The 26,562-nt window shown below is 43.0% G+C and overlaps 1 protein-coding gene across 1 annotated transcript in view; it reads right to left on the minus strand.

Annotated features, from left to right (window-relative positions):
* LOC126428004 (solute carrier family 46 member 3-like) overlaps window positions 1-26,562 on the minus strand; it is a 510,919-nt gene that overhangs the window by 159,054 nt on the left and 325,303 nt on the right. The window contains exon 4 of the mRNA XM_050089887.1: window positions 13,482-13,713. Coding sequence (XP_049945844.1) covers window positions 13,482-13,713 — 232 coding nt within the window. The remainder of the gene's footprint in view (window positions 1-13,481; window positions 13,714-26,562) is intronic.

Below are 26,562 nucleotides of genomic sequence, written 5' to 3' on the forward strand. Positions count from 1 at the left end.
GACCATTCCGCGAGTGCACCGTGAATATCAGGAATGTGGTAAAACATCAAATCTCCGACATCGCCGCGGAAGGAAAAAGACCCTGAAAGAACGGGACCTACGACGTCTGAAGAGAATTGTTTAATGTGACAGAAGAGCAACCTTTCTGTAAATTGCTGCAAATTTCATTGCTGGGCTATAAAAAATTGTCAGCGTGAGAACCATTCAACGAAACATCGAGATATGGCCTTTCGCAGCCGAAGGTCCATTCGTGTACCATTGACGACTGCACGACATAAGGCCGTACGTCACGTCTGGGCCCGTCAACACCGACATTGAAGTCTGATAAACATGTTGCCTGGTCGGACAAGTCTCTTTTCATTTTTTTTTTAATATTTTTTTTAATGGCTCTGAGCACTATGGGACTTACCTTCTGAGGTCATCAGTCGCCTAGAACTTAGAACTACTTAAACCTAACTAACCTAAGTACATCACACACATCCATGCCCGAGGCAGGATTCGAACCTGCGACCGTAGCGGTCACGCGGTTCCAGACTGAAGCGCCTAGAACCGCTCGGCCACCCCGAGGCAGTAGGACAGTAATAGGAGGTGGTGACTATGTAAGGTGAGATGTGACCCCATAGACAAATCTCCGTATGCCGTCCGCAGGTAATATGGTGATATGTGAATTGTATCGAGTGGCTGGATGTGTACGGGTATGTTGACAACCTCATGAATGTCACTAGGGGACTGTTCAAGCTGATGGGGCTCTGCAGTGGTGTGGGGCGTGCGCAGTTCGAGTGATATGAGATCCGTGATCTAAATACGGTTCCGACAGGTGACACATACGTAAGCATCCTGTCTGATCACCTGCGTCCATTCATATGCATTGCGCATTCCGACTGACTTGGGTAATTCCAGCAGGACAATCCGACAACCCACACGTCCAGAATTGCTACAGAGTGGCTACAGGAACGAGCTTCTGAGTTTAAACACTTCCACTGGCCACCAAACTCCCCAGACATGAACATTATTGAGCATATCTGGGATGGCTTTGAAGTGCTGTTCAGAAGAGACGTCCACCCACTCGTAGTCTTACGGATTTACGGACAGCCCTGCAGGATTCATGGCTCCAGTTCCCTCCAGCTCTACTTCAGACATTACGTCGTGTTGCGGAGCTTCTGCGAGCTCACGAGGGCCCTACACGACATTAGGCATGTGTACCAGTTTCTTTCGCTCTTCAGTGTCCTTTTCACAATATATACGGAGTGTTACGGATATGACTGAAGATATTGTGATCATAGGTACCTTAATACCTACCCACTTCAGTGTGTCACCTGTTTTTCCTCTGCATCGAACAGTCTTCCCGCAAAAATGTCACGTAATTTATTACCTGATGTTTCCCGCGTGATCGTAATTGCACCACTGCGTGAAGTATACTGGAAGCTGTTTTGAATGCCAACGGCTTTCCTGCACCTTATTAGGTATGTTAATGTGTTACGTTTGTCATGTTGCCGTGTTTTTCTACAACTCGTATTCGTGCTGTGCTCAGCGTGCATAGCCACTAATGTACGTGTACTTGCATTGTCAAGTAGTCTAAAGGAGCGTGGCGAAGTGTGTTTGGGAGTGTCGCCCTCGATATCTCGTACATCGAGATAATAAGGACGTTGTGTTAAAGCGAAACAGATGGAAAGATAGAATTTGGTCAGTGCACAAAACTGAAACTAGAATGGAAGAGAATCTCACAGTTCACACCTTGTACAGTCGTGGACCAAACGAGCGAGACCCCTCGCCTTTTCGTAATGCTGATCCGCACAGCTTTAAAGTCTGCTACACAGCATACAAGGCAAGGCGACGAAGTGCTACCAACATACTATGCACAGGTGTAAAATTGAAAAACTATCCGAACTTTGTCGGACAGTTTTCAGTCACGTGTAATGCTATATTAATGCTGGTTAGTGTGTTAAACACAACCGTAAATGGAAGATATAAATGAAAGAAGAAACGCTAATTAGTATGAACTGTACTAATAAAAATGAATTTCTTACACCACCAAGGGACCGTATACCGCAGGAAGTGCGATACATTTACGCTTATTAGGTTTACCTGTACTCGAGGTAAATGGGTTTTAAGGGGTGGGTAGACAGATGACGGTCAAGAAAGTGAGACTAGTACGGTTCCATTTTAACCGATTTAGGTGACGAAATCCTAACAACGAAAATAGCTAAACAGTTACTGAAGATGAGGGCCGCATAAATAATTCCTCCTACTCTTTATTCGACATGTTCTAGTTGCAGTCGATACATCAGCATATTAATCGTAGCTACGCTTTCGATCCAAATCACGTTTACAGAAATGCAAATAAAATACATTTGTCTATACACGTGGTAATTCAGATCCCAGTATTAATGCCACCGCGTTTTAGAACTGCGAGCATTCCCATTGCTAGCTAGCTTAAGAAACACTTCGGCTAATGAACGTTTTCTGGCTGTGGCGAGTCTAGTGGAGAATTCGAGACATTGTAGAAAACGTTTGGAGCTATGTTGCCGTTTATTTCCTGGGGTGGTGCAGAATTATCCTACTAAATTTACTCGCTAATAACAGTATTTTGTTATTTCGACAAACATCCCGAGTGACTGTCACATAAGCGGTGACATAAAGGTAGAAAATTCATGTTTTTGACTCCAGAAAGCTCTATGCAACAGAAACTGTAGATCATTTTGTCATTTTCAGTGCGAAGTTGCCGGCTTATTCTTGTGTGGGGTAATAATAGAGGGCTGTTTGCCTGGGTTGTCTGCTAGTGTAGTGAAAGGTGTTTGCTACTGCAAGGGAGGTCTCGTTTGTTTTCGGTTCTAATCTCGATGGAGACAGATAGACTATTAGTAAAGCAATTGTAAGAAATTTTCGTGCCCCCGCCCCCCCCCCCCCCAATACGTTTTATTGCTACCTTTATTATGTACCGGCGCCCTGTGGATGTGAAATGAAAATCTTGTAGAATTTCATGCTTGTTACTGCCTGCTTTTTCCTCTTCTGCCAATAAATGAATTGACTTCACTGTGGCAATGAATGATTTTTAACTGAATTTCGTTATGAATCTTCACGCATCGCTAAATTTGCACGCTTTCATGGTAGGTCAGCAACGGTAATCCAGTACGACTAGTCTGAACGTTGACACAGACCGTTTCGTGGCCGAATGCGCATAATATTTTGCTAATTCGTAACCATGTGGGGTACTTTGTCTTACTAAAACAGTTATGGTATCTCGATAAGCGGAAATTCATTTTTATTAGTACAGTTCATACTAATTATTGTTTCTTCTTTCATTTATATCTTACATTTACGTGTTGTGTTTAGCACACTAATCAGCATTAATATAGTCTTACACATGATTGCTAACAGTCTGACAAAGTTCAGCCCATAGTTTTCAGTGTCACGCCTGTGCAAAGTATGTTGGTAGCACTTCGTCGCCTTGCCTGTTATGCTGTGTAGCAGACTTTAAAGCTGTGCGGATCAGCATAACGAAAAGGCGACGGGTCTCGCTAGTTTTGTCCACAACTGTACATACACATTTTGTTCAGCGTTGCATATCATTGTACTACGTTTTTCGTGCGTTCCAGCAGAGGGCATTGTTTTTTGTGTCTCTGATCACAATGAGTACTCCGTGCCGTTCAGTTCTGTTGTATTCTTATTTTAGTTTTATAGACCGATTATAATTTGATTATTCTCTTTGCAGCTGTTCTGTATTAACACTATGTCTTTGTTATCTTGCTGTACTGCATACGTAAGGCAGCACCTAATCGGTTTGCCCCCACTCGCTTATACAAGGTATCTCGGGTATTGGTGAAGATCTTTGTATGTGTGGTACTTTTTAATACATACAAAAATCACTGTGTCGGCTGTTTTTTCTCTGTGTCAGTCTTCCCACAGACTACTATGCGATGTTTTCTGCATGGTAATTACTATACACCTAAATGGATAACTCCTGTTAGTATTGACTAACCGTTTTGCGTTCACGCGACCACATTTCGTATACCTAACCTCCTGCGCAGCAAAAATAAGCATCAATGGCTCGCACTGGTTACATGTTCTTGGAGATACTAACCAACCTAAAAACATACGACTCCTAATAGGAATGATTACTGTCCTGCAAATGAAGTAAATACTGATGTAATGCTGTTCAGCACACTGTCCTTAGTGGCCAATAAAAATATCTGCACTCATACCCCTACCAGCACGTAGATACGTGACCTAGTACATAATATCCGAAGTTCCATGGAGCTGTTCCATGATGACGCTGTCGTATACAGAAAAGTCACAATGTCAAAGCGGTAGGTGGATCAAAACAAAATTTCCAGACACTCTGTGACCAAAATGGTACTGAAGCAGAGGATGACAGACTAAAGGCCGAAATACTAAATGTCTTTTTCCAAAGCGGGTTTCACAGAGGAAGACTGCACTGTAGTTCCTTCTCTAGATTGTCGCACAGATGACAAAATGGTAGATATCGAAATGGACGACAGAGGGATGGAGAAAACAATTAAAATCGCTCAAAAGAGGAAAGGCAACTGGACCTCATGGGATACCACTTCGATTTTACACAGAGTACGCGAAGGAACTTGCCCCCCTTCCTGCAGCGTCGTACCGTGGGTCTATAGAAGAGCGTAGCGTTCCAAAGGATTGGAAAAGGGCACAGGTCATCCCCGTTTTCAAGAAGGGACGTCGAACAGGTGCAGAACTATATACCTGTGTCTCTAACGTCGATCAGTTGTATTTTGGAACACGTATTATGTTCGAGTATAATGACTTTTCTGGAGACTAGAAATCTACTCTGTAGGAATCAGCATGGGTTTCGAAAAAGACGGTCGTGTGAAACCCAGCTCGCGCTATTCGTCCACGAGACTCAGAGCGCCATAGACACGGGTTCACAGGTAGATGCCGTGTTTCTTGACTTTCGCAGGGCGTTCGATACAGTTCCCCACAGTCGTTTAATGAACAAACTAAGAGCATATGGACTGTCAGACCAATTCTGTGATTGGACTGAAGAGTTCCTAGAAACCAGAATGCAGCATGTCATTCTCAGTGGAGAGAACTCTTCCGAAGTAAGAGTGATTTCAGGTGTGCCGCAGGGGAGTGTCGTAGGACCGTTGCTATTCACAATATACATAAATGACCTTGTGGATGACATCGGAAGTTCACTGAGGCTTTTTGCAGATAATGCTGTGGTGTATCGAGAGGTTGTAACAATGGAAAATTGTACTGAAATGCAGGAGGATCTGCAGCGAATTGACGCATGGTGCAGGGAATGGCAATTGAATCTCAATGTAGACAAGTGTAATGTGCTGCGAATACATAGAAACATAGATCCCTTATCATTTAGCTACAATATAGCAGGTGAGCAACTGGAGGCAGTTGTTGCTGTTGTTATTGTTGTTGTTGTCTTCAGTCCTGAGACTGGTTTGATGCAGCTCTCCATGCTACTCTATCCTGTGCAAGCTTCTTCATCTCCCAGTTACTTCCACAAATTATCTGGGAGTAAGAATTAGGAGTGATTTAAAATGGAATGATCATATAAAGTTGGTCGTTGGTAAAGCAGATGCCAGACTGAGATTCATTGGAAGAATCCTAAGGAAATGCAATCCGAAAACAAAGGAAGTAGGTTACAGTACGCTTGTTCGCCCACTGCTTGAATACTGCTCAGCAGTGTGGGATCCGTACCAGATAGGGTTGATAGGGGAGATAGAGAAGATCCAACGGAGAGCAGCGCGCTTCGATACAGGATCATTTAGTAATCGCGAAAGCGTTACGGAGGTGATAGATAAACTCCAGTGGAAGACTCTGCAGGAGAGACTCCTAGTAGCTCTGTACAGGCTTTTGTTGAAGTTTCGAGAACATACCTTCACCGAAAAGTGAAGCAGTATATTGCTCTCTCCTACGTATATCTCGCGAAGAGATCATGAGGATAAAATCAGAGAGATTAGAGCCCACTCAGAAGCATACCGACAATCCTTCTTTCCACGAACAATACGAGACAGGAATAGAAGGAGAACTGATAGAGGTACTTAAGGTACCCTTCGCCACACACCGTCAGATGGCTTGCGGAGTATGGATGTAGACGTAGATGTAGATAGAAAACTGTAGAGAAACTCAGGAGACCTGCAAAGGATCGACGCTAGGTGTAGACAGTAGCAATTGACCCTCAACATAAACAAATACAACACATTGCATATACGGAGATATGTATTATTGTATGGTTACACGATTGCAGAACAATCACTTGAAGCAGTTACTTCAATAAAATATCTAGGAGTACGTGTATGGTGCGATCAAAAGTGGAGCGACCGCAGAAAAATAATCACCGGTAAGGCGGACGTCAGACTGGGCTTCGTTTGTAGAATCGTCAGGGAATGTAGCCCATCAATAAAGGAAGTGGCTTACTAAACATTCGTTCGACCATCACTTGAATACTGCTCGTCAGAAAAGAATCTGTACCAGATAAGACTGATGGAGAGAATAGAAAAGATCCAAAGAAGAGCTGCACATTTCGTTACAGGCTCATTAAATAAGCGCGATAGCATCACGGAGATGCTCCGCGAATTCCAGCGGCAGACGCTGCAAGAGAGGCTTTCTGCATCACTGTGTAGTTTACTGTTAAAGTTCCCAGAGCGTATGTTCCTAGGAAAGTCAACCAACATACTACGCACATCACACGAAAAGGCCAAGAAGATAAAATTAAACATTCGAGCCCACACAGAGGCTCAACAGCAACCATTCTCGATTCGAATAATTCCCAACTGTAACAGAAACGGAGGGAAGTAACAGCGGTGTACGAACTACTCTCCACCACACACCGTACGTTGGCTTGTGGTGTACAGATGTCGATGTAATAACAGAGGTGCCTCAATCATTAGTAGTATTCACATAAAATACAGATTTTTAAATATTGTAGGACAGTGATAGGAGGTAGTGACTATCTAAGGTGAGATGTGATCCACAGACAAATCTCTATATCGTCCGCAGGTGATATGCTGATTTGTGAGTGCCGACGTCACGCCCAGTAACGTCTTAGATTCTGTCCTTGATACATGGACTGTTGTCCTGCTGGAAGATGCCACCGCCATCTAGTAAGACATCAAGTACGAAATGCCACTCACACAGCAGAAAGCAGCCATGAAACTCTCTGTTACTATCCGTAGAAGCCCAGGATACTGTCCACAATAGCATTATGGTACTGCCCCTATCCCACCCTAGTCCATGGCGTGGTGCATCTTTTGAACAGCCCTTAGCACTTCTCTTACTTCATGGTTGGCACCTATTGAGACCCACAAGGGATATGTCCATTGACGCAGTTCAACTGAACCGATTGACACATGATGTCAACTTTCACATTTGTGTGATGAGTACAGACTGAAAGTGTCCCACAAGGTTCTACATTGGGACCACTTCTCTTTTTCCTTGGTACATACAAGTACGCCATTGTTAAACCACTGCATAAAAAAGGGGATATGTCTGATGTCAACAACTATCACCCAATCTCTCTTCTGACTGCCTTATCCAAAATTCTTGAAAAAGTAGAGTAGCTTCACACCTTCGTAAAAATAAAGTTTTAACAAAATGTCAGTTTGGTTTCCAGAAGGGTTTTTCAACGGAAAATGCTATATATACTTTCACTAATGAAATATTTAAATGCTCTGAGTAACCCACTGGGATTTTTTGTGATCTATCACAGGCTTTTGATTGTGTAAATCATGGAATACTTCTAGATAAGCTCAAGTACTGTGGTATGAATGGGACAGTGCTCAAATGGTTTAAATCATACCTAACTGGAAGAGTGCAGAAAGTTTAAATAAGCAGTTCACGTAATATGCAAAAAACTGGTGATTTCTCAAACTGGGGAACAATCAAGAATGGGGTGCCGCAAGGTTTGGTCTTGGGTCCTCTGCTGTTCTTAATATATATTAATGACTTGCCATTTTATATTCACGAAGATGCAAAGCTGGTACTTTTTGCCGATGATACAAATATAGCTATCACATCCTACAGACAAGAATTAATTGGCGAAATTGTAAATGATGTTTTTCAGAAAGTCATTAAGTAGTTCTCTGCAAATGAGCTCTTATTAAACTTTGACAAAACACAGTATATACAGTTCCACACAGTAAATGGAATGACACCATTAATAAATATACACTTCGATCAGAAATCGGTAGCTAAGGTAGAATATTCAAAATTTCTAGGTCTATGCATTGATGAGGGGTTGAACTGATAAAAACACACTGAGGATCTGCAGAAACGTTTGAGTTCAGCTACTTATGCTATTAGGGTCACTGCAAATTTTGGCGATATACATCTCAGTAAATTAGCTTACCACGCCTATTTTCATTCTCTGCTTTCGTATGGCATCTTATTCTGGGGTCACTCATCACTGAGTAAAAGAATGTTCATTGCACAAAAGCGTGTAATCAGAATAATTGCTGTAGCTCATCCAAGATCATCCTGCAGACACTTATTTCAAGAGCTAGAGATCTTCACTGTAGCCTCACAATTTATATATTCACTTATGAAATTTGTTATTAACAATCCGAACGAATTCAAAAGTAATAGCAGTGTACATGGTTACAACACTAGGAGAAAGGATGATCTTCACTACTCAAGATTAAATCTAACTTTGGTTCAGAAGGGAGGTAAATTATACTGCCACAAAAGTCACTTACCTAATAGCATCAAAATTCTGACAGATAGTCATATAGCATTTAAAAGGAAATTAAAAGAATTCCTTAATGGCAACTCGTTCTGCTCATAACATGAATTTTTGGATATAGTAAGTGGGTAATTTCCCCAACCCCCACAAAAAAAATAAAAATATTAAGTGTCATGTAATATTTTGTGTAATGTAATCTCTTGTATAGACACCTTTTATTAACCTGACACGTTCCATGCCATTACGAAGTGTCATATTCATGATCTATGGAACAAGTACTAATCTAATCTAATCTACTGAGGACCAAGAGTGATACATATTTTGGTAGCAGGTCAAATGTACCTACTGATACTGGAACTGAAACATATGACATGGTGTATAATGTCATACTTGCGTAAACAAAAAGAGAACAGAACACTGACAAAATCTGTTGATATCTACTTCTATCATCATTTTTATCAAGATTATCAGCTGCTTGTTTGCCCATTACACCTACCTCTAGAGATTAGTTTAAGTGCTTCCGTCTGGTTTTGACTGCCCTTAAAAACTGTAGTGCTACAGAAGAATGTTGAAGATTATATGGAAAGATGGAGTACCTAATAAGGAGGTACTGAATATAATTGGGGAGGCAAAAAATTTGTTGCACAATGTGACTAACAGAAGGAATCGGTTGATAGGACATATTATGAGACACCAAGAGATCAACAGTTGAGTACTGGAGGATGAGCGGAGGAGATAAAATTGTAAAGGGAGAACCAGATATGAATAAAGTAAGCAGATACTGGAGAATGTAGGCTGTAGTAGATACTAAGAGATGAAGGGGCTTCCACAGGGCAGACTAGCACTGAGAGCTGCATCATACCACTCCACACTGAAGACCAAAGCAAGATGCTTCTTTCTCCTGTTACTTTTATGTCTATAGTATTTTTGGTTGACTGTAATTCTCCATCCTGCTCTGCCGATTTACGTCTCCTCGTATAACCTTCTGTTTTTTTATTTAGAGACATTAACAGGAATTCTGCTGCTAATTCCACGTCTCGTTTTTGATCGTGTCTTCTGTGCCTCGCTAAATGTCTGAGATATCTCGTTTCCACGCTCTGGATGCTTAATGTGCCCCTTTTTTGTTAATATTTCGGTTTAGCTTTGATATATTATAAATCGTAGAGACGTTCTTTTGGAAAACTTCAGAATTGCCAATATCATTACTTCAATTTGTAAATCTCATCTTATAGTATCGTCCATGAAGATAAATTTGTGTATCTTACGTTCGGAAACAAATTTACGTTCGGCAACAAAATTTAGGATCGCAAACAAATTTCGTATTCGAGTGATATATCGCAGCCTAGTATTTAAAGTTTCACGATGAAATTCAGTCATCAGTCGAAAATGTATTTTTATTTTGCTTTACCAGTTTCAGCAAATAAAATGTCACCATCAGAAGCTTAGTACTTGCTAAGCAGATATAAGTATCTTCTTCCTTGAAGCATAATCCCACGATACGTCCATATAATATGTGTGATGTCTGATAAACCAATACTAAGCTTCCGAAGGTGAGAAATTAATTTGACGAAACCGGTAAAGCGAAATAAAAATAAATTTGCAACTGGCAAATGAATTTTATTCGGAAATATATACCACAGTTGCTGAAAAATAAAAGTTATGAATAAAATAACATGTTTAAAATTTGTTGTTTGCTCTATTATTTTCCATTTATTACAGTTTTGGACCCAATTTTCGTACATATCAAAAATGCCTCCGTCTTTATTTTCTGTTCACAGACTGATCGGTATCGTAATGAGAGATCTACGTTAAGTCGAAAGGTTTAAGTTTGCGTACCACCGAAAGCTGTCCCACAAAATTTCATATCCATATTCTCATCAAAAGTGAGTTCTAACTACAGTGATGAGCCAGAGCATTGGGTGCACTGCCCACCGCCACACTGAATACCGCCTGGTGCCGTTGTAGGCGCGTGAGGCTGTAAGGAAGGTATACAAGTCGAGCGGAGACAACTGGGGAAGCGTTCTAGCGGCTATAGGCGCCGCGAATGGCGAAATCCATTGACATAATCCATATTCAGAAAGGTCAGTTTGTGATGGCACGGTGCCTAGGTACAACCATCTTCGACACACTGAAGCTGATCGGCTGTATACGTGCTACTGTTTGAGCATGTGTAGAAACCAGCTGAAGGACAGCGAAATCACAAGTAAACGTGGTGCTGGACATCCACGCCTCACGAAACAATGTGGAGGACGCAGGATATCCCACTTGTAGGTTAGGCGGCGACCAGTGGCAGATATTAGTATCTGCAGGCGCAAGTGTTTCGGAGCATACTGTAAGGAGGTTCTCTCTTGTGGGAAAGCTTTCGGTGGTACGTAGACTGTCCAAAGCGGTCGGTAGTAGGTGATACACAGCGAGTAACGACAGAAGTAGTCTAAATTTGGAACCCTGTGGGATTCTGTGCAGGCATATTCATGGTGGACAAGTGAAAGGTGATGGCCAGTATGGGTATATGTATAATAGACTAGCTGTCTGAAGTTGGATAGCTGTGGGTCGCCAGTGGGTGTCATGCACCAAGTAACAATAGTAGTGGTCCAAATGTGGAACCCCTTGGGTTGCTGTTAAGTAGAGCTCACCGATGATAGGTTCTGCATTCATAGGTTGAATGGACGTACGTCCTTGGATGAATGCCTGTTGGTCGCTAGTAGATGATATCCATGAAGCAACACCAAAAAATTGTCCCAATATGGGGTGCTGTTAGGTTGTACCGACCATGAATTAGTCAAAGCCAACATCCTGTAGTGGCAGATACAATAATCGTGCTTGGTAGAGACTGTTAATAGACACTTGTGCAGTGGTGCTCGACCTGATGGTAAGCCAGTTCAAATCCTGCTTGTGGAAAAAAAATTTCTCTGCCAGAATTTGGCCGGCAAGGGAAGAACAGGTAATGGTATAAAGTTCTTCGTCACCAGACTTTGCACCAATATCCTGGGTTAAAGATTAAACCTCTCTGCAGAGCCCCATGAAGTGAGGGCATGTGAAACTGTTGATGGTGATCTGTCAATTGGATGGGGATGTTAACCCCCTGGCGGGCCCATTGGTGTTATTTGTGAGTAGTAGGGTACATGCTGGTCTTGAGTTTCATCCTTCTACCATGATCATCATACAACACAAAAATTACACTACACCACTCACTATACATATGTGTAGTATTACAAATATTGTAATGGAGCATTTTGCAAATAACTAAACAAATAATCAAAACAGACTCACTGTCTGAAGGGATCGCCGGTAGATTGTATGCAACAAGTAGTAATACAAGTGGTCCAAATGTGAAGCCCTATGGGATATAGATATCTGTTATTGGCAGGCTCAGTAGACTCACTGTCTGAAGGGGTCGGCAGTAGGTGATATGCGCAAACTAACAAGACAGCTGGTCCACATGTGGAAGCTTGTGGGACGCTGTTCAACGTTAGCCTTGCAGGATTAGCTGAGCGGTCTAAGGCACTGCAGTGATGGACTGTGCGGCTGGTTCGGGAGGAGGTTCGAGTCCTCCCTCGGGCGTGGGTGTGTTTGTCCTTAGGATAATTTAGGTTAAGTAGCGTGTAAGCTTAGGGACTGATGACCTTAGGAGTTAAGTCCCATAAGATCTCACACACATTTGAACACTCTTTAAGGAAGGACAGGGAAGGAAATCGGCTGTGTCCTTTCAAAGGAGCCATCCCAAAATTTGCCTGAAGCGATGTAAGGAAATTACGGAGAACCCGAAGCAGGATGGCTGGATGCTGGTTTGAACCGTCGTCCTCCTGAAAGCGAGTAAAGTGTGCTAAGCGCTGTGACACCTCGCTTGGTCGCTGTCTGTAGATATCTGTGGGTCATCAGTAGGCAATACAGGCCAAATCAGAATAGAAGACTTCCAAATGTTGAAAGGTGGCTACACTGAGTCACAGCGCCAGAGATTGCGCCAAAGATTATTATTATTCTGCCGCCTCCACTGGCAGCAGTAGTTCAGAGGTTGCCGTGGGCAGTGCTTGTTGAGAGGATGTCGAGAGCAGTACTAGTTCAGAGGACGTCGTGTGCAGTTGTTTTGTTGGGCGAGACAGTAGATTCTGTTCGGTTGGTGTAATGTATAGATGGAAGATGTTGCAATGATCACAGTGTATTTTTCGTCAGTATATATGGAGGTAAGAAAAAAAAATTATTTCACATTTCCTTAATGACAATGCCTCTTGGTCACAGGGTCAGTCAACAAAGCATCTGGCTCGTGTTCATGTATTGGACTTTTAATTCTGGTTTCTATGTGCAATTATAGTATTTCTGGTTTTTCAATTAGTTTATTGTAAATGGTGTTTAAAATATCTTGTCGTATTGAGGAAGAACCGTGCCAGATACATGTACGTTGAGTCACACTACCACACACAGAACACTTACACTTGTGCTTTGTTGTTTCGTAGCTTTTATAGTTGCGGGGGACTTAATTAATCAATTGTGTTAACGGAAATTTTCCTTCATTCTTTATTGTTATTTTATGCAGTCAGATTGCGTACTAATACTAGTCAGGGCCAATCGGTTACGAGACTTCGTAACTGGATACACAGCTACTAAAATTAGTGCATTTTAATTAAGCCCACATGCAAATGTATGACCATGTCGGATGATGTTAAGCAGTACTCACTGAGGACTGGTTAAAGCCGATATCCAGTGTAGGTAGATTCAACTGACTTGGTGTCGGTCGGCAGGATGTGGTACACTGTACACCAAGAAGCAACAAATGGTCCGGGTACGGGAGCCCGTGGGCTCTACTCACCGTGCATGGGCCCGATGATGACGCAGCAGCAGAGCATGAGCATGGCGACGCGCATGCGCCGCTCCTTGTTGCCGTGCCGGAAGGCGACGCGGAACGTGCGGGCGACGTGTCGCACGTCGAGCAGGTCGCTGATGCCGGCCATGCATCGCCGCAGCGGCGGGCTCTTCTGCGGCGCCGTCTGCTGCTGCTGCTTCTCCGGCTTCTCGTCGGCGGCCGCTGGTGTGTCGCGGGGCTGTGGGGGTGGAAGCAGACTTTCTTAGGCTACATGTGCATCAGCGATTTTTCGGCCAGCCGGTCGGTCCCGAGGGGACGTGCCCGGTATTCATATAGCGGGATGTGGAAAACCGCCTAAAAACCACAGCCAGGCTGGATGGCACATTTGCACTCGACTGACAGCGATCGGAGTCCGCCCCCGGTAGCCGAGTGGTACCAGCACGGTAACTGAGCGTGTTCGGTCAGAGGGCTACATGGCCCTCTGCTTAAAAAAAAAATGACGAACTGAACGGGTGTCTTGCGACGTCCGCACTTAGCAGATGCAACGAACAAAACAAGAGTTAAAAAAAAAAAGGTCAATGCACGCCGGCTCGGTAGCTCAGCTTGTTCAGTCAGAGGGCGCTCGCCCTCTGTAATAAAAAAACTGAGTAAAGGGATCAACGATCAACTTGATCGGATGTGACGTCCGCCCAGACAAAAAAAAAAAAAAAAAAAAAAAGGGAGTGGTCAGCGCGACAGAATGCCAATCCTACGGGCCCGGGTTCGCGATACCCGGCTGGGTCGGAGATTTTCTCTGCTCAGGGACTGGGTGTTGTGTTGTCCTAATCATCATCATTTCATCCCCATCGACGCGCAAGTACCTGAAGTGGCGTGAAATGGAAAGACTTGCACCCGGCGAACGGTCTACACGACGGCAGCGCGCTTTTGTACACCGGTCGACACATCTGTGTCCTTATGACCGATTTATTAATCAGTTCGCAGCACTCTCGCAAGTAAGTGGAGAATATCACGGCGACATCTCGACTGAAATCTCGATTTTTCTAACAGCATTATAAGACACACACACTCACATACACACGTACACAGGCACTCGACCAGGATTGGAACTCGAATTTCCCACTTATGTGAGTGGTCACCTTGACCGCCTCGGACATCCGTGTTACTCAATACTTCTGTAGCGAGAGTGGGTATAGTGTGCATGTGTACATCCATATGGATTGCGCCAAATATCCCACGAAATAAGCATCAAACGAAAAAACTACAAAGAACGAAACTCATCTAGCTTGAAGTGAGAAACCAGATGGCGCTATGGTTGGCCCGTTAGATAGCGCTGCCATAGCTCAAACGGAAATCAACTACTTTTTTTTAAAATAGGAACCCCCATTTCTTATTACATGTTCGTGTAGTACGTAAAGAAATATGAATGTTTTAGCTGTACCACTTTTTTCGCTTTGTCATAGATGGCGCTGTAATAGTCACAAACATATAAGTACGTGGTATCACGTAACATTCCGCCAGTGCAGACGCTATTTGCTTCGTGATACATTACCCGTGTTAAAATGGACCGTTTACCAATTGCGGTAAAGGTCGATATCGTGTTGATGTATGGCTATTGTGATCAAAATGCCCAACGGGCGTGTGCGATGTATGCTGCTCGGTATCCTTGACGACATCATCCAAGTGTCCAGACCGCTCGCCGGATAGTTACGTTATTTAAGGAAGAGGGAAGTGTTCAGCCACATGTGAAACGTCAGCCACGACCTGCAACAAATGATGATGCCCAGGTAGGTGTTTTAGCTGCTGTCGCGGCTAATCCCCGCATCAGTAGCAGGCTAATTGCGCGAAAATCGTGAATATCAAAAACGTCGGTGTTGAGAATGCTACATCAACATCGATTGCACCGGTACCATATTTCTACGCACCAGGAATTGCATGGCGACGACTTTGAACGTCGTGTACAGTTCTTCCACTGGGCACAAGAGAAATTACGGGACGATGACAGATTTTTTGCACGCGTTCTATTTAGCGGCGAAACGTCATTCACCAACAGCGGTAATGTAATCCGGCGTAATATGCTCTATTGGGCAAAGGAAAATCCACGATGGCTGCGACAAGTGAAACATCAGCGACCTTGGCGGGTTAATGTATGGCGCGGCATTATGGCAGGAAGGATAACTGGCCCCCATTTTATCGATGGCAAAATAAACGCTGCAATGTATGCTGATTTCCTACGTAATGTTCTACCGATGTTACTACAAGATGGTTCACTGCATGACAGAATGGTGATGTACTTCCAACATGATGGATGTCCGGCACATAGCTCACGTGCGATTGAAGCGGTATTGAGTAGCATATTTCATGATAGGTGGATTGGTCGGCGAAGCACCATACCATGGCCCGCACGTTCACCAGATCTGACGTCCCCGGATTTCTTTCTGTGGCGAAAGTTGAAGCATATTTTCTATCATGATCCACCGACAACGCCTGACAACATGCATCAGCGCATGTGCGAACATTACGGAAGGCGAACTACTCGCTGTTGAGAGGAATGTCGTTACACGTTTTGCCAAATGCATTAAGGTTGACGGATATGATTTTGAGCATTTATTGCATTAATGTGGTATTTACAGGTAATCACGGTGTAACAGCATGCGTTCTCAGAAATGATAAGTTCACAAAGGTACATGTATCACATTGGAACAACCGAAATAAAATGTTCAAACTTATCTACATAATGTATATAATGTATTTTAATTTAAAAAACCTACCTGTTACCAACTGTTCGTCAAAAATTGTGAGCCGTATGTTTGTGACTATTACAGCGCCATCTATCACAAAGTGAAAAAAGTGGTCCAACTAAAACATTCATATTTCTTTACGTACTACTCGAATATGTAATAAAAATTTGCAGTTCATATTTTTAAAAAAATGCAGTTGATATCTGTTCGACATATGGCAGCGCCATCTAGCGGGCCAACTATAGCGCCATCTCGTTGCCGTCTTCAAGCTACACAAGTTTCATTCTTTGTAGTTTCTTCGTTTGACGCTTATTTCGTGAGATATTTGGCCCGGTTACGATCAATGGACCACCCCGTATGTATATAATAAGGTACGGGGAATAAGAGGTTCGTGGGAGGGTTTTATATACATATAATTCTGTGCTCTATATATCTTCTATCGCTTGTGCTTTATCCTGTATTGCGCAGGGTCGGCATTGTTAGAAGCGGATTTGGCAAGTTTAGGTTCTGGGGTGCTTGGATGCCCTTCCCCCGCCACCTCCCGCCCCACCCCCCCGAGGATGGAATAAGTGTATCCCAGCTGCCTGCGTCTAGTGTAATCCATGGAATAGTAAGAATGTGTTCAGATGTCTGCAAGTTGTGTCACTGAGGCGGGACGAGGGGACCAGCCCAGTATTCACCTAGTGGTATGTGGAAAACCGCCTAAAAGCCACATTCAGGCTGCCTGGTACACCTGCCCTCGTCGTTAATCCGCAGGACGGACACGCCTACCCAAGTCCAGGAAGCAACGCACCTGGCGGGATACATAATTCTATACTGGAATTGATGTAATTATTAAATCGGGATACTATCCTATTTCCTGAATGCCAAACTCTTCATAAGCGTTTCCAATAAAATGTTAATGTCTGTATAATCACGTCACTTCTCATGTAATTTTCATACGCTTAGTTGTTCTATCGTACCAATTTTTGATGCATTCTGTCACTCACTCTCCTAAAAATTAGTGTTATAAAAATGTTTCGATTTTAGCACTTGGTACAGTTACATCAGCTGTTTCTGTGGCTATAGACTGCACGGTGTATCACCGCCATTGAGTAGCTTTCTCAATTTCAGTTCACACATGAATGTTGCTCTGTCAGTTGCATGTTTATCCGTTACTGGTCACACAAGTCACATATAATATGCATATTATTTTATATATGACAACACCAAATGTCTGTTTTTACGATAGTCAAAAAATGTTCAAGCGTGTGTGAAACGTTATGGGACTTATCTGCTAAGGTCATCAGTCCCTAAGCTTACACACTACTTGATCTAAATCATCCTAAGGACAAACACACACACCCATGCCCGAGGGAGGACTCGAACCTCCGCCGGGACCAGCTGCACAGTTTTCTTGATTGCAGCGCCTTAGGCCGCTCGGCTAATCCCGAGCGGCTTACAATAGTCAGTTTCAATTATGACTAAGCCTGTTGGTGGCACATCATGATCTGCATATAAAAGGAGAGTTGTGGCTTATTTTATTAATTGGTAATTTTCGGCCTCTTCGAAATGTATCATTGCCCATGTTAGGCACTTGGCCAGTTTAGCACCCTGCTATGTTTTCCATTTGGCCCTTCAGCTTGAATTTATGATAACAAGTGGACGTAATTTTATTGCGCAATTGGTGACTATTTTTATTGTGTGCGTGCGCACGCACACACACACACACACACACATACACACACACACACACAGGTGTCGCTAGAGAAGTAATGTCTAACGGGCTCGGAAGTTGCAGCATTAGAAAATTGCAGAGAAATGCAAGAAGATCTGCAGCGGATAGGCACTTGGTGCAGGGAGTGGCAACTGATCCTTAAAATAGACAAATGCAATGTATTGCGAATACATAGAAAGAAGGATCCTTTATGATTATATGATAGCGGAACAAACACTGGTAGCAGTTACTTCTGTAAAACATCTGGGGGTATGCGTACGGAACGATTTGAAGTGGAATGATCATATAAAATTAATTGTTGGTAAGGCGGGTACCAGGTTGAGATTCATTGGGAGAGTCCTTACAAAATGTAGTCCATCAACAAAGGAGGTGGCTTACAAAACACTCGTTCGACCTATACTTGAGTATTGCTCATCAGTGTGGGATCCGTACCAGGGGTCGGCTTGACAGAGGAGATAGAGAAGATCCAAAGAAGAGCGGCGCGTTTCGTCACAGGGTTATTTGTATGCGTGATAGCGTTACGGAGATGTTTAGCAAACTCAAATGGCAGACTCTGCAAGAGAGGCGCTCTGCATCGCGGTGTAGCTTGCTGTCCAGCTTTCGAGAGGGTGATTTTCTGGATGAGCTATCGAATATATTCCTTCCCCCTACTTATACCTCCCGAGGAGATCACGAATGTAAAATTAGAGAGATTCGAGCGCGCACGGAGGCTTTCCGGCAGTCGTTCTTCCCGCGAACAATACGCGACTGGAACAGAGAAGGGAGGTAATGACAGTGGCACGTGAAGTGCCCTGCGCCACACACCGTTGGGTGGCTTACGGAGTATAAAAGTAGATGTAGATGTAGCATTTGGGTTGGAGGGGAAGTGTGCTCGGATGGCCGAGGCGCTCAAGGCAAGCGCTCACGTAATTGGTGAATCTGGCTTCGAGATCTGGTCTGGTACAAATTTTCACCTGTTACCTGTGATACGTTAGAATGTACAAATGTGGCAATTTTCGTTAAAACATTTGGATGGTAAGCACTATAATAACCTTTGGTGTGTTTCATGGTTTTATGAGAGAAGATTGGTTCAAATGACTCAGAGCACTTAACATCTGAGGTCATCAGTCCCCTAGAACTTAGAACTACTTAAACCTAACTAACCTAAGGACATCACACACATCCATGCCCGAGGCAGGATTCGAACCTGCGACCGTAGCAGTCACGCGGTTCCAGACTGAAGCGCCTAGAACCGCTCGGCCACAGCGGCCGGCTATGAGAGAAGACAATGGTAAAAAAATACGAAATAAGGGCAATGTTTTTGCAGAATACTATTTCTTGGATATTTCCACAACTAATGGAGGCGCTTCACAAGAGACTCAAGGTAAATATAAATAGTTTTCTGATCACTTCACTTCGCCAGAAATATCTATTCCTTGGCAGTATGAACATACATAGAACTTTTGTCTGTAATGTTTTTTTTATATAAATGGGTAGCTCAGGTGGTGGAACACTTCCCTGCGTAGGGCAAAGGTTGCGAGCTCGAATCTGGGCCTGCGCGCAGTTTTAAACTGCCAGCAAGTTTCATGTCAGCGCACACTCCGCTACAGAGTGAAAATTATATTCTGGCTATTTTTTTATAATTTACGTTTTGAAATTTTGAATACAAAATAGACATATTTCAGCACTGTGTGAACATGTACAACAAAATAATTTTTCTAACAATTTGGTTCAAATGGTTCAAATGGCTCTGAGCACTATGGGACTCAACTGCTGTGGTCATAAGTCCCCTAGAACTTAGAACTACTTAAACCTAACTAACCTAAAGACATCACACACATCCATGCCCGATGCAGGATTCGAACCTGCGACCGTAGCGGTCGCGCGGTTCTAGACTGTAGCGCCCAGAACCGCTCGGCCACTCCGGCCGGCAACAATTTGGTGTATAAATTTAATTCACATACACTGTTGCTATGCTAAATATAAAAGTTTGAATTTTTTCACGAGACATTGGTCCGGTGCATCTTGGCGTCAAATCGTTACAGATATCCAGCCGTAATCTCCATCTTATTTGGCGATCACTGTAACATTCCAATTTTTGCCAGCAGCGGCGGTCGTCATTAGTTTTTCGCTATTAATATTTTCCATTTTCACAAACTTTTACAATGTGTAATAATAGGCCGAGCGAAAACAGCAATTGCGCGAACCAGCAGGCGGCAGGCAATACTGTATGTGTGTTCACCTCGGGCCATAACATTGTGTCTTGCTACTTTGCATCGATTATGCGCCTACTTCCATATACCGTCGTCGTCGTAGCAAAACGATTCTATGGTCGGCCGGACAGAAGGGTCGTCCACGTTTGCCTAGCTTTATTTATTGTAAAATGGGGTGAATTGAAAGGAAACGTCCAAAAATGTTCTATGCCATCGTGTCGGATGACAAATGAGGACAACATTCAAAGGTTTGTTTCTCTAATTTCGCAGTGAACCAGTCTAAGAGTGACATTATGAATTTCAAAGTTAGTGAAAGTGTTAGTTGATGTTTTGTTTACTCTTTGACAAACATCAGAAGTAGTGCTGAATTTGCTTGGTTCGAACTTTATCTGTGAGAACCAATCAAAGTTGTGCTGTTTTAATTTAACTACCTGGAAATCTTAATTAAAATCCGTGGAGAAAAAATAAAAAGTTTCAGGTTCGCCGATGACACTGTAATTCTGTCAGAGACAGCGAAGGACCTGGAAGAGCAGTTGAACGGAATGGACAGTGTCTTGAAAGGAGGATATAACATAAACATCAACAAAAGCAAAACGAGGATAATGGAATGTAGTGGAATTAAGTCGGGTGATGCTGAGGGAATTAGATTAGGAAATGAGACACTTAAAGTAGTAAAGGAGTTTAGCTATTTGGGGAGCAAATAACTGATGATGGTCGAAGTACAGAGGATATAAGATGTAGACTGGCAATGGCAAGGAAAGCGTTTCTGAAGAAGAGAAATTTGTTAACATCGAGTATAGATTTAAGTGTCAGGAAGTCGTTTCTGAAAGTATTTGTATGGAGTGTAGCCATGTATGAAAGTGAAACGTGGACGATAAATAGTTTAGACAAGAAGAGAATAAAAGCTTTCGAAATGCGGTGCTACAGAAGAATGCTGAAGATTAGATGGGTACATCACATAACTAATGATGAGGTATTGAACAGAACTGGAGAGAAGAGAAATTTGTGGCACATCTTGACTAGAAGAGGGGATCGGTTGATAGGGCATATTTTGAGACATCAAGGGATCACCAATTTAGTATTGGAGGGTAGCGTGGAGGGTAAAAATCGTAGAGGGAGACCAAGGGATGAGCAGGTACTGGGAGATGAAGAAGCTTGCACAGGATAGGGTAGCATGGAGAGCTGCATCAAACCAGTCTCTGGACTGAAGACCAAAACAACAACAACAACCTGTAAATCAAACTAGCAATTACATTTCAATAACCAAAAGTTCGTTTTAATGTGTGTTTTACTCTGATTTGTCTTTCGGCTAACTGAAAACGGAAGGTATAGTGTTATCAGTGTTTCTTCAGAAGAAGACCAAGAATCTGACGGAAATGAGGAACTACATGGCGTTGTTCTCAAACCAGGACATGATACTGCAATAAAATCAAGGGAAAAAGTGAGCAATCAACGAGGTGGCCTGTATACAATTTTTTTTATTTTCAAAGGAAAGGTAATGTTGGTGTTTTTATGAAAGTAATCAAAGGCGAATAAATGAGTTACTTTAAAAGATCAGGTGTAATTTTTTAATGAAGGAGATGTTGGTCCAAAGCTTTAAGCTACTTCTAGGCGTATCTACGACTTGATGCCTGTGATTGAAAGTGGCACAAAAGTATATTCATTTCATAACCCTCAAGTAAATAACGTTCTCTTCAGAGTGAAAAGAAACACCGAGTTCTTACTTTTTTTAATCACATGAAATCATGAACCACGTCCCAAGGCTGTAAAGTCAGCAACAAAGCCCATAATGCAATATGATTTTGATTTCCATTCTCCTTTTTTAAAATTATCAATTCTTTCTTCTATAGGTGAAAGCTGTTTCCGTTCACCTTATATTACGATACTGTTTCTTCTGTACAGACACTCACAGACAAACATCTTCATCCTGATTGTGTAGATGCATCTCTCTGGTTCCCCAGTAGGAGGTATGTGCCAAGTAGAAACAGAAGTGGTCCAAATATGAAACCCTGTGGAACGCTTTTGGGTAATAGATCGTAAGGCAGCTCCTTTCTGTTGGGGGTCACTGATGGAACGTTTGTGTGTGTTTGTGTAAGTATGTGTGTTTGTGTAAGTATGTGTGTGTGTGTGTGTGTGTGTGTGTGTGTGTGTGTGTGTGTGTGTGTGTGTGTGTGTGTGTGTGTGTGTGTGTGAACTAGGACAGTAACGGCGTTACTGTTACTGTGGCACCGCCCATGTGCAGTGTGCTGTTGGCCTATAAATTAATGTGCAAATGATACTCCTGCATGTCAATGGCCTTCTATAAAGCGATACGCCATCGCCCTCATTCCCTCCCCCCAGCCCCCCCCCCCCCCACCCCACCACTACCCCACTACTACCATTTGCCCATAATGTACCTAAACGTGCCAGGAAGCACGTCTCACTAAAACAAAAACGACATATCGAAATAAATGACAGGTGACAGAAAATCAAGGAAAATCTCTCATAGGAGCGATGGGATGATATTTCTAGTATGCGAAACAACTTACTCCTCTTCTGTCAGTTTTGTAACTCTGGTCCCCTCAAGGGACAAAGTGTGCTGAGTGACTGGAAAACTGCACAATTCATTCCTATTTTCACGAAGGCTCATCAAACACAAAGGCTCATGAAACAAACGGACACAACTGTATGACTACGTCTCTGACGTCCGTTCGTTGTAGTATTTTAGTAAACATTTTTATTACATTTCTGGAGATCGAGGATATCTTCTCTAGGAATCAAAATGGATTACGCAAACATCTGTCAAGTTGTGCGTACTGTAAGACCTTCAGTACACACACCATCAGACTATTTGACTTGTCGTTCTAACGAAGTAGGCGAGTGTCAGCAATATGTCTCGTGGTCTTACCGTGGCGTGTTTATCTTCTGCCGTTAGGTCAGACCATAGAAATGCCACTTGCACACTTAGAGTAGCAGATTGACGGTGACCAACTTTAAACAGAACTTGATTAATTTTCACACACATTTATTAAAATGATAACAAGCATAGACATTACGTAACTTGATTCTGTATGCTATTTACAATTGACAACCCGAAGTTCCATTGGTCTTGGTACGTTAATCTTATTCTCACATATCTCTGATACTTGACAAAGTGTCTATACATTTATTTTCATGGCTATGTACAGGAATATGGTAATCTTCTTAGATGCAGGCTGAAACTTGACTATAGACTAATGCAGACTGGTACAGACTGGTGCAGACTGGTGCAGACTGACTAATCAGAGGTCTGTACACTCATTATAATACCTCACGCGTTCAGGTATCACTGCGCGAGTGTGATCCGCGAGGAGAAAAGGTTCTACGTTAGCAGCAATGTCACTGGCTGCGTTACATATTAATACGCGGATCGGCGGAAACAGAATTTGGTCCGTCTCTAAGGCAGCGCCATCTCGTAGTGCGGAGACGGACGAGCGCTGCGCCTGTGCTGTTGTGCTTAGCGGGGCGCGCTCTAGTGGGAAAGGTGTGTAGCGCTGACTACGCAGAACTATGTACACAACACAAGTGAAACACAGCTCGTTCTGTTCGTCCACGTGAACCTGAAGATGACAGATACCATCACGAAGGTTCATGCGGTGTTCCTTGACTTCCAGAAGAAACTGGACATATTTCGCCACAGTGGCATTATGAACAAAATACGAGCTTTCGCAATATTAGACCAATTTTTTGGTTTGAATGAAGAGTAACTTGCAAGTAAAACACAATACGTGATACTTAATCGAGAGAAACCTTCATACGCAAAACTAATACCAGCATACATCGATGAAGTGATGTAGGGCTATTATAATGCAATATACAGGGTTTAGCGACCGCTACGGTCGCAGGTTCGAATCCTGCCTCGGGCATGGATGTGTGTGATGTCCTTAGGTTAGTTAGGTTTAAGTAGTTCTAAGTTCTAGGGGACTGATGACGTCAGTCCCATAGTGCTCAAAGCCATATGAACCATTTGAACAGTGTTTAACAAAAATGTATGGTACAAGTTGTACCATACATTCCTCAGAAGTAGACGAAGAAATTATGTAAAATGAAAATGGGTCTGGAAAAGCTTTGTTTCCATGTTACAAGTCATTTTCTCCAACTCATTAATCTGGGGAAACAAGAACAAACAGAGTGCACCAGTATACCACATGTAACTCTTCCTCACGAGAGATGTTCAATATGCTCCGCGGTACAAGCTTCAACCCGCCTTCGTGGTGACTCTCCAATGCGCTGAAGTATCCCTGGAGTGTTGCGTATGCTTTCGCACCCTTCCATAATATCGGCATGGAGACTCCGAACATCTCTTCCTGGGGTTCCACACACAAGAGTTTTCAAATGCCCCCACAAATAAAAGTCCGTTTTTTTAGAAACCGATGGACATTAATCTTCCACCTGATCTGTCAGTAGATATCCCTTTAACTGAGCTACAAAACATGCACAATGGAGCACCTCCTCATTTTAATATTGTTGGCCGTCGGCCTCTAAATAACAGATTCGGTGGCAGATGGATAGGTAGAGACGGAGCAATCACGTGGCCCCCACGCTCTCCTGACCTAAACCTACTGGCTTTTTATTTGTGGGGGCATTTGAAAGCTCTTGTGTATGGAACTCCACTACTAGATGTTACGAGTCTTGGGTGTCCATATTATGGGAGGCTGCGAAACCGTACGGAATACACCAGGGATACATCAAAGCATCAGCGATTCACAACGCCGGCGGGTTGATGCATTTGTTAATGCTCACGGAGGGCGTACTGAACATCAAATGTTTTTTATTCTTTAGATGATGACTGGTTTCAGTCCGTAATGACCATCCTCAGATCTTTTTTACAGATTCGGATTGAAACAGGTCATCGTATAAGGAATTGATATTGTGATAAAAGACTGGAATAAAAAACAAATTGGACAGTACTGGATCACTGTTTGTATATGTTGTGGCGTAACAAGCTTGCTACGCCACACTGGGAAGGGAGCCGATTTAAAGAGAGGCACGCGTACACACACGCCGACCAGCGTCAAGTCTGGAACAGGATAACTATTGAATGGTAGCAAGAAAAGTACGTAGCTGCTTTATACTTAACTTTTAATCATTGTTGTATACATCCTTCTTCTTGAGACATTTATACGATAACTCTCAAACTAGGTAAGGCTAATGGCGCCTTGCTAGGTCGTAGCCATTGACTTAGCAGAAGGCTATTCTAACTGACTCTCGGCAAATGAGAGGAAGGCTTTGTCCGTATTGTCGCTAGCAATGTCTTCCGTACAACTGGGGCGAGTGCTCGTCCGTATCTCGAGACCTGCCTTGTGGTGGCGCTAGGTCTGCGATCACACAGTGGCGACACGCGGGTCCGACATGTACTAAATGGATCGCGGCCGATTTAAGCTACCACCTAGCAAGTGTGGTGTCTGGCGGAGACACCACAGTATACGCGACCATGTCGCAGTTGGTGGTACTGAACATCTCCTGTGAGAAACTGTTGCATGCGGTATGCTGGTGCGTTCTGTCCTCGCGTACTTCCCTTATCTATATAAACGATTTTGGAGACAATCTGAGCAGCCGTCTTAGGCTATTTGCAGACGACGCTGTCTTCTATCGACTAATAAAGTCATGAGAAGATCAAAACAAATTGCAAAACGAGTTAGGAAAGATGTCTGTATGATGCAAATTGGCAATTGACCCTAAATAACGAAAAGTATAACGTCATTTACATGAGTGCTAAAAGAAATCCGTTAGACTTCGGTTACACGATAAATCAGTCAGATCTAAAGGCCCTAAATTCAACTAAATACCTAGGTACTACAATTACGAACAACTTAAATTGGAAGGAACGTATAGAAAATGTTGTGGGGAAGGCAAACCAAAGACTGAGTTTTATTGGCAGGACACTTAGAAAATGTAACAGACCTACTAAGGAGACTCCCTACACTACGCTTGTCCGTCCTTTTTTAGAATACTGCTGCACGGTGTGGGATCCTTACCAGATAGGACTCACGGAGTACATCGAAAAAGTTCAAAGAATGGCAGCACGTTTTGTATTATCGCGAAATAGAGCAGAGAGTGTCACTAAAATAATATAGGATTTGGGGCTGGACATCATTAAAACAAAGGCTTTTTCGTTGCGGCACAATCTTCTCATGGAAGTCTAAACTTTCTCCTTCGAATGCGAAAATATTTTGATGACACTGGCCTACACGCGGAGAACCGATCACCATGACAAAATAAGGGAAATCAGAGCTCGTACGGGAAGATACTGCTGTTCGTTCTTTCCGCGCGCTATACAAGATTGGAATAAGAGAGAATTGCAACGGTGGTACGATGAACCCTCTGCCAGGCACTTAAATGTGATTTGCAGAGTACCGCTGTAGATGTAGATGTAGATGATTAATGAGTTGGAGAAAATGAGTTGTAACATGGAGCCGGCC

The sequence above is a fragment of the Schistocerca serialis genome, chromosome 12 (genome assembly GCF_023864345.2).
Source record: "Schistocerca serialis cubense isolate TAMUIC-IGC-003099 chromosome 12, iqSchSeri2.2, whole genome shotgun sequence".
Taxonomy (NCBI): Eukaryota; Metazoa; Arthropoda; class Insecta; order Orthoptera; family Acrididae; genus Schistocerca; species Schistocerca serialis.